The sequence below is a fragment of the Lithobates pipiens genome, unplaced genomic scaffold, assembly GCF_037356315.1.
Source record: "Lithobates pipiens isolate NorthernLeopardFrog02 unplaced genomic scaffold, aLitPip1_a1.2 Scaffold_16, whole genome shotgun sequence".
Classification (NCBI taxonomy): Eukaryota; Metazoa; Chordata; class Amphibia; order Anura; family Ranidae; genus Lithobates; species Lithobates pipiens.
The window spans coordinates 610,856,087-610,873,067 of NW_027507748.1; the positions used below are offsets into that span (position 1 = coordinate 610,856,087).

At 43.9% G+C, this 16,981-nt stretch overlaps 1 protein-coding gene across 1 annotated transcript in view; it reads right to left on the reverse strand.

Annotated features, from left to right (window-relative positions):
- The window catches only part of ATP8A2 (ATPase phospholipid transporting 8A2), a 1,022,388-nt gene that overhangs the window by 781,646 nt on the left and 223,761 nt on the right, over positions 1-16,981 (reverse strand). Inside the window, exon 8 of the mRNA XM_077484049.1 lies at positions 16,285-16,354. Within this exon, the coding sequence (XP_077340175.1) occupies positions 16,285-16,354 (70 nt within the window). The remainder of the gene's footprint in view (positions 1-16,284; positions 16,355-16,981) is intronic.

Consider the following 16,981-nt stretch of genomic DNA (forward strand, 5'->3'; position numbering starts at 1 on the left):
ACCAACGATGGGGCATTATTTCTCCCACTGATACCAACGATGGGACACTATTCCTCCCACTGACACCAACAATGGAGATTATGCTTTCCACTTATATCAATCAATCTGCCCACAGGCGTTATGAAATAATTTTACCCCCATTGACCACCAAGTCTGAGGCATTTTCTACTACCACTGGCCTCAATCCGGCCCTCCTGAAGTCTAAAGGACAGTAAACTGGCTCCTTGCTTAGAACATTTGGATACCCCTGCTCTAGTATATGCTCTTTGTATAAAATAGTATACCAGATGCAATACTTGTCCTTTAGAGTTTTTCATTGGTACACATCAGACCAACCAGTGTGTGTAGCCTAATGTGATATTGAGGAAGCCACTTTCAACTGCTCCTTGAAGGTGTTCTCAGGAGGTGGGGTCAGTACTGGGTTGAATGGGCAACCACCATATTATGTTTCATAAGCCTCTTCTAGTAGTGGCCAGATCTTTGTATGTTGTATTAATGTCTGCAGGGTAATGAACGCCCCCAATTTTGTATTTGTACAGTGCTTTGTGCATATTTATCATCCTTGTAAATAAAATTAATAACAAACGGGTTATCTATGAGAGTTCAAGTGTCATTTTTGTAATCCCCCTTTCCTGCTGAGCGTGCAGAAAAAAACCCTTTTTGCCCCTATATTGAAATGACACTAGAACCATACACACAGATACAAATGTGGTAGAAGATGCCAGAACACAGTATAATACTTTTCACTGAGCCATGTTTGGGACAGCTCAGTGAAATCATATCTGTTTGCTTTTTGTGCTCTAGCATGCCTTAGCAGATAAAGGAAACACAGTCACTTTTCCTTTAATAAGCCTCTTAAGATCTAAGGGGAGCCAGAGTTATACTTGTTGGCGTTTACTGAATTGGCGCTACTTTCAGACACTGGCTCAAAATCGTGTGTTCGGGGGATTTGGAATCTGCAAAAGCCTTGACTGTTTTGCTGCCAGAGAAGCTCAAGTTGTATTATACAAGGATTATATTCTAAATTCTTCCAGCTACACATGTTGTCGGCAAGTGATGGGAAGGTAAAATTGAGTGGTATAAAAAAAAAAAAAATGATTAAAACGTGTTTTTCAAGAGAGCTGGCTCAAGCAAAAAACAACTGTCTTACGTTGGCCATACATGGATAATTTTTTTCCCATTAACCACTCAAGTGAGATGGATGGAGGAATCCTCTACGCTGTGCTATTGTATTCTGACAGTAGGGCCATTGTTAAAATATACCGATAACTAAAATCTGGGGGAGGGGGTGGGTTGGAGGCGCAGGTAACCCCCCCCAGCACCTTCCTGGATCCCACCATGCCACCAGATCAGAAAGTATGAAGGAAGCCTAAATTGAGACTTTACAATTTCTGGGTAGGTAAATAATCATAACAAAGATTTGGCAAAAAAAATGCAGTTTTCACCCGTTTGTATCTCTAATATTTACCACTGTGTGTATCGCTCCAAGTGTCATTGCTTTTAAAGATGTAAGATTATATGGAAAATTTTGTTTAAACTTACACTGTTATACCATACTTCCCAACATTTTGAGATGGGAACGAAGGACACCTATAAGCAAAAGTATGTAGGTATAGGACTCACCCCCTCCCACGCCCCTTAAAGGAGAATTTGGAAAGGAGAAAAGATAGACTCCTGAGAGGCCAGGTGATCTTGGGTTATTTTATGACTAAATCTTCCATCCCACTGGCTCTTACTAGCCACTGTTCAGATTTTGACTGACTGGAGTATTTTGCTGATACTTGATTTTTTTGTATGGGTGACTGACGCTATTTGTTACTCCTACACCTGCCCCCAGGGTGCAATTTGACATGTGTGTCTAACCAGGCCATTGTGCCCTCCCTTGTTTGGTGCTGAACTTTGTTGACTTGCCCCCCCCCCCCCCTTATCTCCTGAAGAAGTGGGTTATCCCCTTGGGGAATTAAGCAACTGGAGGACACCAACCTATCAATTGGGACTAAGAATTGTGTCTTCATGTAACTTTGTGTGATTATGGGCTTGTGTCATATATCCCAGGTTAGACTTTCAAGGGAGATTTGTTTTGCACAACATGTGTTCATGTTTTTAAGATTGTACTTTTATGGTTTCTGTAACAATAAAATTTATATTTTTTATATATAAGGTAGTATTGTTGGCACCACAAAAGTCCATCTTTTCTCCTTTCCAAATTGGAGAATTATACAAAAAAAACGATCAATTAAACCCACAAGTGCTTTTTTTTTAACCACTACTATTCCTTTATGGCTTTTGAAGTATACAAATGCAGCCATTTAGAAATTGGATGAAAGACTAAGCTCTGGGAAACACAAGCCTGGGCTGTCTTAATGAGTGAGCATACCTGGGCACTGCTGGGGGGATATCTGGGATGTAGAAGGGTCAGAGTGATGGGGGGATATCTGGGGTGTATAGGGGTCATAGTGCTGGGGAGGCATCAATCTAGCAGATATATTATATGCACAAAAACAAATAATTTATCAAATAATTTTTTATAATATAGACAATATGGCGCTAGTGTATGTCATTGGGGCAGTGTCAGGATTTATTTTAAAATGTTTTACGTATCACTATTTATGGTTTACAGATGTATGTTAATGTACTAAACAGGTCAGTGAACTTGCAACAATTGTAATGAGTGTAGGAAGCGAAATGGATATAATTGTATCTATTGTGACTTTCAGTCTTTCATTGATGGTCTGGAGGAAACTGAATGATGATTACAATTGACTCCTGTCACTATAGCAACCCACGCATTCAGAGCATAAATCTCCCCACGAGCTACACATGGCTCATTTCCCATGAATAAGTCACGTGACCTTGACGCAACGCGTCGGGACTAGGAGCCAGTGATGTCAGCCATAGGAGTTCGTCCACACGGCAAGGCTGTGAGGAGAAGTGAGCCTGACCGATTCCCCCATGATCACACGCTGTTATCCTATGGGCGGTTTGTGAGTGCATAGCTGGGATTTGTTTTCTCGTGTGTCCCTGTTGAAAATAGTCGTACACTATTATGTGTTTACTTTTTCCACATATTCTTTGACTAAGAATACCTGAAAGCCGATGGCAAATGGTCCATAATTAACAGAGAAGGTGATCCCTAGCTCTTTTGGATTGATCGGCAGTTAGAACAAAGCAGGAAGGACTGTTTTTTTTTTTTTATTGCTATTTACTATTTTTACATGTGAATGTGAATGGAATCATAGGAGGTGACACACATATTATATGGTATGGTTCTGTTGGAGTAGCACATCACAGTTTAATTGGTGGTGCATTATATGTTTGCACTGTCCTCACATATAACTGAATTCATACATCAATTTCTGTATTTATTTATACACGCATTGGAAATGGAAATTGTTTGATGAATTTATTTATCTATTTCTTGTGTTTGTGGGCATATTCATTTTTATAGACACATTGCATTGGATTTTATTAGCACCTGGTTTTAATTATGAGTATTTACTTCACCTACCTTATTTAACCTGCACACTGTTTTGGATTACTTATCAGCATTTATATATTGGTAATAGCACTTTATTGATTTATATTTATTTATCATTTGGCATACACACTGATTGCACTTTATATCTATTAGCGCACTAATTTTATTTTATTCATCATATTATATGCACAGCACAGCTTTGTTATATTATGTATGTACCATTTTCCCACCCTTTCTTTGCTGTACAGAATGATTGTTCATTTAGTTAATGTGGAGCTCCACCCAAAAGGGGAAGCTTTGCTTGTCTGCCTCCTATCTACTTGATGTCTGGTTAACTGTGCTGTCTCCATTGTAGGCCCACAGGTCCATGATGCTATTAAGACGACCCTGCCACAAGCATGGATTCAGTTATATGACTTCTTATAATCAAGCATTCGGTTTAATAACACTATATCTCCTATACAGAATAACATTAAATGTATTGACTTCCTTAAAATGCATAAAAAAAAGACAAATGCCAGGAAAAATAACCTAGCGATTACCGTACTTATGACTGCTTTCTGCTGGGTTGTGTATAAAACACTTTTATGTTTAGCCCAGGCAAATAAGACTTTTTCAGCCCCAATATGCGGGAAAGACAAATGAGGGTCTGCTTCTGGATAATTTATTGGGTGATTATAAGGAGGCACATACATATTGTTATAATTCTTTTATAACCTGGCAGGCTGCTTCAAGATTAATTATATTGAAAGATGGAGCTGGTTTCGTAAACAACTTGTTACCATGGTGGGTTTGAAATCTTATATCCCCAGAGGTGACATTCATCAGATTTGTCAGTTTTTTTTCTAAAATATAAAATTTGAAAATCCAGAAATGTAACGCCAGCTATACAGTAATCATGCAGTCTGCAGTTACAACCACCACTGGGGATGAGGGCAAGCCTGTTTTTAAAGGAGCAGTATATCCGATACCTGTGAATTCAGCCGGTTCAGAATTCACTGCTCTCCCCTAAGCTGCAAAAGGCAGTTGGACGGGGTTGCATAATTACCACAGCCATAATGCTTTGCAGAGTGGTAATAAGTTTACCTGGTGTCGTGTTTGGTGGGCAGTACCACCTGTCAAGTGACGCCATTGGGGGTATGGAGGTGCAGGCTTTGAGGGGTTAAAACAGTCAGTGAGGAGGCAACATATCACCTCCTCAGCGTTTGTCAAAAGCCTTCAGAAAAGCGAGGCAAGGAAGAATGCTCTTTAGAGGGCAGCGCTTATATGGACAAGCCTTTGTCTTTTTCTGTAATACGTTTTGCAAGATATTTTTGATTGATCACATTAACAATAGAGTCTATAGTAGAGCTGCACAATTAATCGTCAAGAATCGTTATCGCGATCTTAACTAAAGTGTTTCACAATTCTTTCTATGCAAAGAATTCTCTCTGTTCTTCTGAAGCCACAGCCATCAAAAGAAAGGAAGAGAAAAACTGGGCAGTCTGCCAACAATCAAAACATTCTTTATCAGTTGAACTTAAGTATAAACATTGTAACAATTTGTCAATGGAATAGACTTTGTCCGAAAAAAGTTTAACCACTTAAACACTAAACCTTTTTCTGACATTTGCTGATTTCAAGTTAAAATCTTTTTTTTTTTGCTAGAAAATTACTTAAAACCTCCAAACATTATATATATATTTTAGTAGACACCCTAGAGAATAAAATGGTGGTTGTTGCAATATTTTATGTCACACTGTATTTGCACAGCGGTCTTTCAAATGCAATTTTTTATTAAAAAATTACTTTAATGAATTAACCACTTAACGACCAGTGTACACTGATGTACGTCCTATTTTTGAAGAGGGATATCTCGGTAACGGCAGCAGCTCCTGCCACAACCGAGATATCCATCTCTTCAGGTGCCGGTCGTCTGTACGATAACGGTGGTCTCCGCAGCGAGATCACCGCTATCGGCAGCGGGAGAAGGGACACCCCCCCCCGGCCGCCCTCCCACGCCCTCCGCCGCTTACCGGAGCCGTTAGTAGCGGTGGAGGCGATTGGGTCCTCTTCCTAGCTGATTATGGAGACGATTGAAGCCAAGATGGCCCCCACTCGTCTCTATACCATAGGAGGGTGGAAGCGACGTCAAAACGTCACTTCTGCCCATACCTCTTAAAGATACATTTTTTAAATGTCATTTTTTCAAATGACTTTTTTTTTTTATTGCATTTAAGTCCAAATATGAGATCTGAGGACTTTTTGACCCCAGATCTCATATTTAAGAGGTCCTGTCATGCTTTTTTCTATTACAAGTGATGTTTCCAGTCCTTGTAATAGGAATAAAAGTAATCAATTTTTTTTTTTTAAAACAGTGTAAAAATAAATAAAATCAATTAAAATAAATAAGAAGAGAAAAAGGTTTTTAAAAATACCCCGTCACGACGCGCTCGCGCTCAAAAGTAGCAGCGCCCTCATAGGAAAACGGCAGTCAAACCACACATGTGAGGTATCGCCACGATCGGTAGAGCGAGAGCAATAATTCTAGCCCTAGACCTCCTCTGTAAAAATTGCTGTAGAATTTTTTAAATGTCGCTTATGGAGATTTTTGAGGCTAAAAGTTTGACGCCATTCCACGAGTGGGCGCAATTTTGAAGCGTGACATGTTGGGTATCAATTTACTCGGTGTAACATTATCTCTCACAATATAAAAAAAATTGGGCTAATTTTACTGTTGTCTTATTTTTTATTCAAAAAAGTGAAATTTTTCCAAAAAATGTGCGCAAATACGGTGTGAAAAAAAGTATCGCAATGACCGCCATTTTATTATCTAGGGTGTTAGAAAAAAAACAATATAAAATGTTTAGGGGTATTAAGTAATTTTCTAGCAAAAAAAAAAAACTGTTTTAAACATGTAAACACCGAGTCTGAAAAAGAGGCCTGGTCCTTAAGTGGTTAAACAAAAAAAAAAAAAAACTGACCAGTAAAGTTAGCCCATTTTTTTTGTATAATGTGAAAGATTTTAAAACGTGAGAGAATTGTGATCTTTTTATTCTAAGCAAAAAAATTGTGATTCTCATTTTGGCCAGAATTGTGCAGCTCTAGTCTATACTAAGCATAAGAGTGAGGGCCCAATCCCACCTATGAGTTTAAGGGCCCATTTACACCAGAAATTGCACACTTACTGTGGGTTTTTGCATGCTCATTTGGCACGTTTTTTAGGGGCATTTGCATACATTTGTGGTGCATTTTTCCTAAGCCTGCATTTCCTTTGACGTCACTTCCATTTTCTTTCTTTGGGATATTATGTGCACTGTACTTTTTTCCACTGCACTGTAAGCCCTTGTACACACGGTCGGAGATTCCGACGGAATGTGTCCTATCCGACCATTTTGTCGGATAATCTGACTGTGTGTGGTCTCCATCGGACTGTTTCCATCGGAGTATCCAACGGACCAAGTTTTCCAACTTGTCCGTAAAATTTTCCGACAAAATGCTCCTATCGGACATACTCCGATCATGTGTAGCCTACTCCGACGGACAAAGTGCCACTCATGCTCAGATCAAATTCCTAGACCAAAGATATTGGCTACTAGCCTGAACGTAGTCCCGTCATAATGAAATAACGTCATCACGCTATGTACAATCGGATTTTCCGACAACTTTGTCCGACCGTGTGTATGCAACAGTTTCGGACAAAATCCATCGGACAAAATCTGTCAGACAAAATCCAATGGATTTGGTTGTCAGAATGTCCGACCGGGGCTTAGAGCTTAGAGTGTAGACCAGGTGTGCCCAACCTTGTGAAGAGCGAGGGCCACTTAAGCGACATAGTAACCAGTCACGGGCCACAGTGAGCAGAGCAGGCGGATGACAGGTCCGTGTCCACTCTGCATATGCAGAGTGGACACAGATACAGCCCACTCTACTCTATGGGCCCTCTGATCCGAACAGATGGAAGGGGACAGATCCATTTTAGCAGATCGGATCTGGGGTAGGCGGGTGTAAACTGGCACAAGTATGTTTTCATCTGACGCTCCATATAGGTGAATAGAGTGTTCGATTGGGTTGGACCAATCATGTAAAAGGGGCCTAAGGCAGCTTTTACACTGATGGTTTGTGGTCTACCCACGCCGTAGGTGCAGCACAGTTCACCTGTGGTCTTCCTGTGGGTTAGCTGCACTTGCCATACAATTCTACTATATCCTGTAGGTTTGGTGCACTTTCTGAAAGCGCCCCAACCTGCAGGTAAAACCAGAAGTCTATGGCTCAGTGCAGGTAACCTGCAGGTGCACCTGCAGATCAGTTTGAAAGCAGCCCAATAACCACTGCAGAACAGAGATGCCCTTACATACACTGTGATTTTAGTGAGTTCCATTCAGTTATCGCCAGCTGCTGCTGTCCCAGGCAGAGGGCATTTGGTATCACTCCGCCTAGAACATGGAAGCACAGGAAGCTTGGCTTATGTGGCTCTGCTCTGCATGTGCTTGCTTCCTCTACCGTCGGCTTCATTCACAACACTGATGCTCTGGGAAGGCGGGTCAGCAACCTGCAATCTGGGCTTGCCAACCTGCCATCCCAGGGAAAGAGGTCGCGGGCCACATCAGAGGGCTCTGTGGGCCACATGTGGCCCCCGGGACCACTTGTTGGGCACCCCTGGTGTAGACTATGCCCATAGGGTAACCTGGATTTCGGATGGTCTGTGCAGTTGCAAAGCAGTAAAAATGCATCCCACTGCATCTTGTGTGAATAAGACCTTAAAATATGTTTAACCACTTCATCCCCGGAAGGATTTACCCCCTTAATGACCAGGCCATTTTTGCGATACGGCACTGCGTCGGTTTAACTGAAAATTGCGCGGTCATGCAACGCTGTACCCAAACAAAATTTAGGTCCTTTTTTTTGCCACAAATATAGCTTTCTTTTAGTGGTATTTGATCACCTCCACCACCACCTTTTTTGCACTATAAACAAAAAAATACAATTTAAAAAAAAAATTTTTTTTTACTTTTTGCTATAATAAATATGCAAAAAAATATATATAAAAAACAAATTTCTTCATCAGTTTAGGCCAATATGTATTCTTCTACATATTTGTGGTAAAAAAAATCGCAATAAGCGTATATTGATTGGTTGCACAAAAAATTACAGCGTCTACAAAATAGGGAATATATTTATGGCATTTTTAGCAGGACTGCAACATTGATCGGACACTTTTGACACTTTTTTGGGACCAGTGACATTATTACAGTGATCAGAGCAAAAAATAGCCACTGATCACTGTATAAATGACATTGGCAGGGAAGAGGTTAACACTAGGCTGTGATGAAGGGGTTTAGGCCCCTTTCACACAGGCGGACTGTTCAGATCAGCCTGTCAGTTTTTTCAGGCAGATCTGAACGGTCGCTCCATACAGCTCAATGGAGCTCAACGGATGTCAGCAGTGACATGTCCGCTGACATCCGATCTGCCCCGATCCGCTCTGCAAAATCCAGATGGATGGATGTCCTATTTTCCATCCGTCTGGCGGATCAGATCAGATGCAGCAATCCCCACTGAGCAAGCGGAGTAGTAAAAACAGACAGCCCCATGTGAAAGGGGCCTAAGCGTTCCCTAGGAAGGTGTTTCTAACTGTGGGGGGAGGGGACTGGCTGGGAGTGCAGAGAGATTGCTGTTCCTAATCACTAGGAACAGATGATCTATCTCTACTCCCTTGTCAGAACAGGGATCTGTTTGCTTACACTGACAGATCCCCATTCTGGCTCTGTGGAGCGATCACGGGTGGCTGGCGGACATTGCACCTGCCAGCCACGCTCGTGCCTGCTATAGCCATTAAAGGGACTGATGTACACCTAAGGTGATTTGAGCAGCTGAGCCAACCTGCCACAGCATAACTGCGGTAGCTGGTTTGGCAAGCGGTTAAACACAATTAAAGACTTGTACACACAGGCAAAAAATCGTCTGGTCGGCAGGAACAGGCCAACTTTCGGCCCATGTGTACAGCTGTCTGTTCTACAGAAGCCGGTCCCACAACCGCCTTCTGTCGAATGGGCATGCTGGAATAGAATCCTCCAACTGGCATCCAAGCATCACTGGCAGTTAATGGCTGTGAGCACTGATCAGTGTTCTCTGGCAGAGGGGCAGTCCCCCTGTCAGAATACATTAGCACAGCAGGGGAGATCGCTGCACTAACATCGCCAGTGTTAGTATGTCGACTTCTCAGTTCTTTTTCATTCAGCCCACTGGGTTGAAAAAAAAAAATTCTAGTGTGGATCCAGATTTACTCATGTGTAGGGGTTTGCCATCTTTTTAATGCTACTAGTTCACACATGTGTGGTGCATTGATGTGTCTCAGCTGAAAGATTTCATAATTGTTTTTTGATGCATTGGCATGCATTAAAAGGCCTATCAATGGGAATAGTAGCACATGTCATTGCACCTGCTGACAAAAAAATAAAAAATGCAGAACTATGCAAATGGGTAGGAAGAAGCCAACCTGTGGCTCAATTACACTTGTCTGTTTATCTATAGCAAAACTCATTCACTTTTGTTGCAAAAACTGCAATCCTCTCTTTGCCAGTTAGGGCTCATTCATACTATAAGTGTGCACATTAAATCACACTAAAAACATTCAATTTCTTGTGCCTTGAGCCCATTGTGTTTGGGCAGCTCATTATAAAAGGGCACACAACGTGCCCCAAATTATTTAAAACTAGCTCTTGCATATTGCTTTGCAATGCAACACACAGCATGTTCACATCTGTGCACGCGGTGTATGTCCACTGGGGTTCAATTAAGAACAAATGACAACACACCGTAACCCTAATTTTATCTACATCTTTAAAATGTTTAAAAAATGACAAATGACAAATACGTAGTGATTTCTTTTAATTGCTTCCCGCTGGATTATGCATAAAACACTTTTATGTTTAGCCCAGGCAAATCACACTTGTTCCATCTGCGGAAAAGACAAATGAGGGTCTGCTTCTTGATAATTTATTGGGTGATTATAAGGAGGCACATACATATTGTTATAATTCTTTTATAACCTGGCAGGGTGCTTCAAAGTTATTTATATCGAAAGAAGGCGCTGGTTTGGTAAACAACTTGTTACCATGGTGGATTTGAAATCTTATATCCCCAGAGGTGACATTCATCAGAATTGTCTGTTTTTCAGAAAATAAGGCACCATGTCCTATTTACGCAGCCTGCGTTTACAACCACTCCTGGGGATGGCAGCAAGCCTATTTTTGAAGGACCATTTTTTAATAGCACTAATTCACATCTGTGTAGCCTGTTTTTTGATGGATCAGTGTGCTTTAAAAGCATATTGATGGGAAAAGCAGCACACGTGAACGCACCTGCCCAGAGAAATAAAGGAAAAAAATGCAGAATAATGCAGATGGGAGCGAAGCCAACTGTTACTCCATTTTTGTTGAAAAAAGGCAATCCTCCCCTAGCCAGTAAGGCTGGATTCACACCTATGGCATTTTTGTGCTTTTTGCATTTTGAAGATTTGCACTACAGATCGTGTTCCATAGGAAACAATGTTAAATGGACTCTAAATCTGCAAAATGCAAAAAGCACTAAAACTGCATAGGTGTGAATCCAGCCTTGGAGCTTATTCATGTGTATAACATGTACACATGTATGCTTTTTTTTTGTGTCTTCAAGTGCATTGGGTTTAGGCAGCTCATTGCAAATGGTCCCACAACGTTCCTCAACATACGTAAAAACAGTTCCACTTTTATTGCAAAAAATAAAAATAAAAAAGGCAGCTCTCCCTTTGCCAGTTAGGGCTCATTCCTGCCATAATATAACATATATCCACTAATTCACAAATTTTTGTGCCTTGAAGCACATTGCACTAAGGCAGCTTTTTGTGACTGGGCCCATGGCCCTCAACATACATAAAAGCAATGCACAATTTTTTGCACTAAAGCACACAGCAACACACAGCGCATGAACCTCTGTGCATCATTATGTGTTGTGGCTAAAGCACACTATGCATGATTGAAATAATAGCAAAAAATTGCTGGGGAAATGAGGCAGCCAATCACACGAGCAGGAGATGACATTTCTTGGGAAATTCTTTGTACCCGCAATGTACAGGACAACTCCATAAAGTACAATTTGGATTAAATAGCACGCACACTTGACATATTATTTTGGCTTATACTTTAAAGTATGAGCCAGTAACCTTCCAAATTTTAGTATGCTTTAAGGTTAATAAATTAAGGTATATGGAAAAAGTTATAATTAAAAACCTGCGCTGTGGAAATATAAACAGAATATATTCTAGGGCTGTTGCTGAAGTGAAAGGTAAATACCCCAAAATAGTCATAATGAAAAGTTTAAAAAAAACTTTTCATAAAAACTTTTTTTAAACTTTTCATTATATGGAAAAAGCGCTACATTGGTGCCCGACCCCAAACATATGCAGCAGAGCAGCCTGCCTCCCTGTCTGGGTGGTGGTGGCTAGCCATGCTGCCCGTTGGACCCGAATATACTTAAGATGAAGCATTCCTGAGGGGATCTCTGCAATAGTCTGGTTGAATTCCCCCCATTTCTCCAGTGAAGGATCAGATCTCCTCACTTGTATAACTATGCTTTTAAAGTGGTTCTAAAGCCATCATTTGTTTTACCTTAAAGTGATTGTAAAGGTAAAAAACAAAAAAAAAACATATCATATTTACCTCCACTGTGCAGCTCCTTTTGCACAGAGTGGCCCGACCCTGCTCTTCTGGGGTCCATCGGCGGCTCTCGCGGCTCCTCCCCACATCTGATAATCTGATAACCCCCCCCCCCCGGAGAAGTGCTTCCCCGAGTAGGCTACCTTGCGGGCGCGCTACTGAGTCCAGCATTTGGCATCCATAGAGCCCAAGTGCAGAACTCAGCCCTGCCCTCCAGCACTCGCGTTTGATTTGATTGACAACAGTGGGAGCCAATGGCTGCACTGCTATCAATCAAGAGCCGAGAACCCCGGGCAGAAAGACTGCATGTCCCTGCCGGGTCAAGTTCAATGGTTCAGGTAAGTACAACGGAGGGGGGGGGGGGCAGTCACTGACAGGTGTTTTTCACCTTAATGCATAGGATACATTAAGGTGAAAAAACATGAAGTTTTACAACTCTTTTAATGCATTCCCTGCATTAAAGTGATATTAAAGTCTAATTTTTTTTTTGCTTGAAAATAACAAACATGTCATACTTACCCGCTCTGTGTAACGGTCTTGCACAGAGCAGCCCAGATCCTCCTCTTCTTGGGTCCCTCTCTGGCAATCATGGCCCCTCCCTCCTCCAGGTAAGTATTAGGGAAGCTGGGGCTGCTGCACAAAATGCATTAAGATAAAAAAAAACTTCTGCCTTTAGAACCAATTTAAGGCAAAAAATGTCAATCAAATGCAGTGAGGAAGAGTCAGGGGCCAGGGCTAAGTATTGCTGTGTGTGTCTATGGAACGTGGTTCCACAAGACACGTACTGTTCCAGAATGAGCATGCATGGTGAGCCCCCATAGCAAGTGGCTTGCTACGGGGTTAAAAGAAGAAGAGGGGGAGCCAAGATTGAAGGTGTGGGACCCCAGAAAAGGAGGTTCAGGGCCACTCTCTGCAATATTATTGCACAGAGCAGATGAGCATATCATCCTTGTTATTTTAATAAAAACATTTTTTTTTACCTTTAGTAACACTTTAACTACTTGATCTCAGGCTAGTTGCTTTTCGCTATGTTATTGCTGACAATGACATGGTATCCATTTTGTTGTCCCTGAGAAAGCACATGTCTCGAAACATGTCAGGTATCTGTTTGTTGTAGTTACAATGTACGCCCCTTCCCTTTGGGGGAGGATTGGAATACTGCTGTTACTGTGTACTGTGTCCAATTTTGGTCCAATATGTTGTTTGATGGCCTAAATTCAGTCCATCAAATCCATATTTGATGGCCTGGATTTAGTATTTTATGTGCCTATTCTAATAAAAGTTTGTAAGATTTGTATGTAAGTATTGTGTTGTTTGGTTTTGTGCCTACTAAGGCCGCGTACACACGCGCGGACTGTTCGCCCAACCTTGTTCGGCAAACAGTTTGTCAAACAGTCCGCTCAAAATTTGCATGAGCGGACTTGCCCACACACGAGCGGACTGTTTGACGAACAAGGTTGGGCAAACAGTTCGCTCAACTTTTGAAATGAACGGACTCGCCCACGTAAGGAGGAGGCAAATCCGCCCATTTCGAGCGCGTGTACAGGTAGGCGGGGCCCGCGAAGGAGACGTCGCGGGCTCCGCCGCCTGGAATGGGCTTAAAGGGGAACCCCAACGCCGAAAAAAATCGGCGTGGGGGTTCCCCCCAAGTCCACACCAGACCCTTGTCCGAGCACGCTACCCGGCCGGCCAGGAAAGGGGGGCGAGCGAGCGCGCCCCCCCTCCTGAGCCGTACCAGGCCGCGTGCCCTCAACATGGGGGGTGCCTTGGGGAAGGGGGGGGGCCGCGCGGCCCCCCCACCCCAAAGCACCTTGTCCCCATGTTGATGAGGACAAGGGCCTCTTCCCGACAACCCTGGCCGTTGGTTGTCGGGGTCTGCGGGCGGGGGGCTTATCGGAATCCGGGAGCCCCCTTTAAGAAGGGGGCCCCCGGATACCGGCCCCCCACCCTATGTGAATGAGTATGGGGTACAATGTACCCCTACCCATTCACCTGTGAAATAAAGTACAAATAAAAACACAACACAGGGGGAAAAAATATTTTATTGCACAGCCGGGGGTCTTCCGTCTTCGGGGGTCTTCTCGCCGGACTCCTCCGCTATGTGTGTGTAGCTCTTTTGCCAGCGGAGGAGTCCGGCTTTCTTCCTCCCCGCCGCCGGCCTCTTCTCCCGACTTCGGGGGTCTTGTCCCCCTCTTCGGTTCTTCTGCCGGGCCACCGCGCCTGGTCCGGTGGCCCGGTCTTCTGTCGCCGTCTTCCGTTCTTCTGTCGCCGCCTTCGGTTCTTCTGCCGGGCCACCGCGCCTTCTTGTAGCTCTTTTACAGGCGGTGGCCCGGTCTTCTGTCGCCGTCGCCGCCTTCCGTTCGTGTTCTTCTTCTTGTTCTTCTTGTTCTTCTCCTGGAGATGTTGACTCGACGAGCTCTCCGGCCGGAATGCCGGGGACGCGCTGTGCGGTCACTTATATAGTGACAATGGGGCGGGGTCACATGGTATATGTCACATGGGTTGGTCACATGGGTTGATGTCACATGGGGACTATGACATCGTAAGGGGGCGGGGTCACCATGTGACATCAACCCATGTGACATATACCATGTGACCCCGCCCCATTGTCACTATATAAGTCACAGCGCAGGGCGGCTCTGGCATTCCGGCCGGAGGGAGCGACGTGTCAACATCGCCTGGAGAAGAACAAGAAGAACAAGAAGAAGAACACGAACGGAAGGCGGCGACGGCGACAGAAGACCGGGCCACCGCCTGTAAAAGAGCTACAAGAAGGCGCGGTGGCCCGGCAGAAGAACCGAAGGCGGCGACAGAAGAACGGAAGACGGCGACAGAAGACCGGGCCACCGGACCAGGCGCGGTGGCCCGGCAGAAGAACCGAAGAGGGGGACAAGACCCCCGAAGTCGGGAGAAGAGGCCGGCGGCGGGGAGGAAGAAAGCCGGACTCCTCCGCTGGCAAAAGAGCTACACACACATAGCGGAGGAGTCCGGCGAGAAGACCCCCGAAGACGGAAGACCCCCGGCTGTGCAATAAAATATTTTTTCCCCCTGTGTTGTGTTTTTATTTGTACTTTATTTCACAGGTGAATGGGTAGGGGTACATTGTACCCCATACTCATTCACATAGGGTGGGGGGCCGGTATCCGGGGGCCCCCTTCTTAAAGGGGGCTCCCGGATTCCGATAAGCCCCCCGCCCGCAGACCCCGACAACCAACGGCCAGGGTTGTCGGGAAGAGGCCCTTGTCCTCATCAACATGGGGACAAGGTGCTTTGGGGTGGGGGGGCCGCGCGGCACCCCCCCATGTTGAGGGCACGCGGCCTGGTACGGCTCAGGAGGGGGGGCGCGCTCGCTCGCCCCCCTTTCCTGGCCGGCCGGGTAGCGTGCTCGGACAAGGGTCTGGTGTGGACTTGGGGGGAACCCCCACGCCGATTTTTTTCGGCGTTGGGGTTCCCCTTTAAGCCCATTCCAGGCGGCGGAGCCCGCGACGTCTCCTTCGCGGGCCCCGCCTACCTGTACACGCGCTCGAAATGGGCGGACTTTCCGAGCGGGAACAGTCCGCTCATTTCGAAAGTACAGCGGACAAGCCCACACACGGGCGGACTGTTCGCTCAAACACAGTTTCAGCGGACAGTTTTTCGGAATTTCCGAAAGACTTTGTCCGTCCAACTGTCCGCTGAAACTGTCCGCTGAAAGCCCACACATGAGCGGACTGTCCGCCCAAACACTGTTCAGCGGACAAGGTTGGGCGAACAGTCCGCCCGTGTGTACGCGGCCTAAGGCCCCTGCCGCCCAACAAACCATTTGTGAGTCTATATATATGGATAAGTCAAGGTAGCATCTTTATTTATTTACTACTGAGCTTGAAGGACCTGTTCATAGTTAAGGTCAGAGGCAGAGGAAGAGCTTATGAGATGATGTCGTTGTAGAATAAAAAGTTCCTTAGTCTCCCTGTTATACACTCAATGACAAGTATAGGAAACAAAGATGGTAAAGAGTAATGTGCAAAGAGAGACAAGAAGAATATACATTAAAGAGAGACAGGGGAGGTGGATGAAGGGGCCAGATGATTGGAGGAGAATAGAGAAGTAGAAAAGGAAAAGAGAGTATTGAGGAAAACATATTTACAGTACCTGACGTATTTTTAAATTAGTTTCACCATCGAGATTGGATGTTTCAATGTAACACATTGCTTGTGGCTCACTGTAGGCAAAACAAAACAATGTCAGCAAGAAATGTAGAAACAGACACACAACAAGAGAATTACAAACTTTGGTTTCAAAGCAAGGGTTTGGGGGATTTTTAGCAGTAGACCTATAACACTGGTACTGCGTACTAAGAAAATGTGAATGTTTTTTTTGTGTACTACGGCCTCCACTCCCCCCAACTTTTCTTCTATAATCACAGAGACTCATCCTTACCTCTGCAATGGGGCACAAAGCAGTTCATATTACTTAGAATAAAAATAATATTCATGATTGTCCAAAGCTACACAATGCAGAATGTTCATCTAGGGATTTATCAAATTTTGGAGTCAGTATTGAATTTGTTTCTTACTCTGAAATTCAATTTCGAAGCAATCATTATGGTTATACGAAAGTGAACCCTGTGCAGGGAGATTGCTAAGTGCAAAAGAGGCTATCATGTATACAATTACATAAGTCAATGTCACAATGGTTCTATAACATTACTGTGCACAGCAGTCAGAAGCTCCAACCATCATCTGATGTCTATAGAAATTCTAAGGGTGGAAATAAGCTTCCCTATTTCACCCTTGATCGATAATCTGACCTGAGGTTCAGGGAACTTTGAGTTATTTAAGGCTACAAT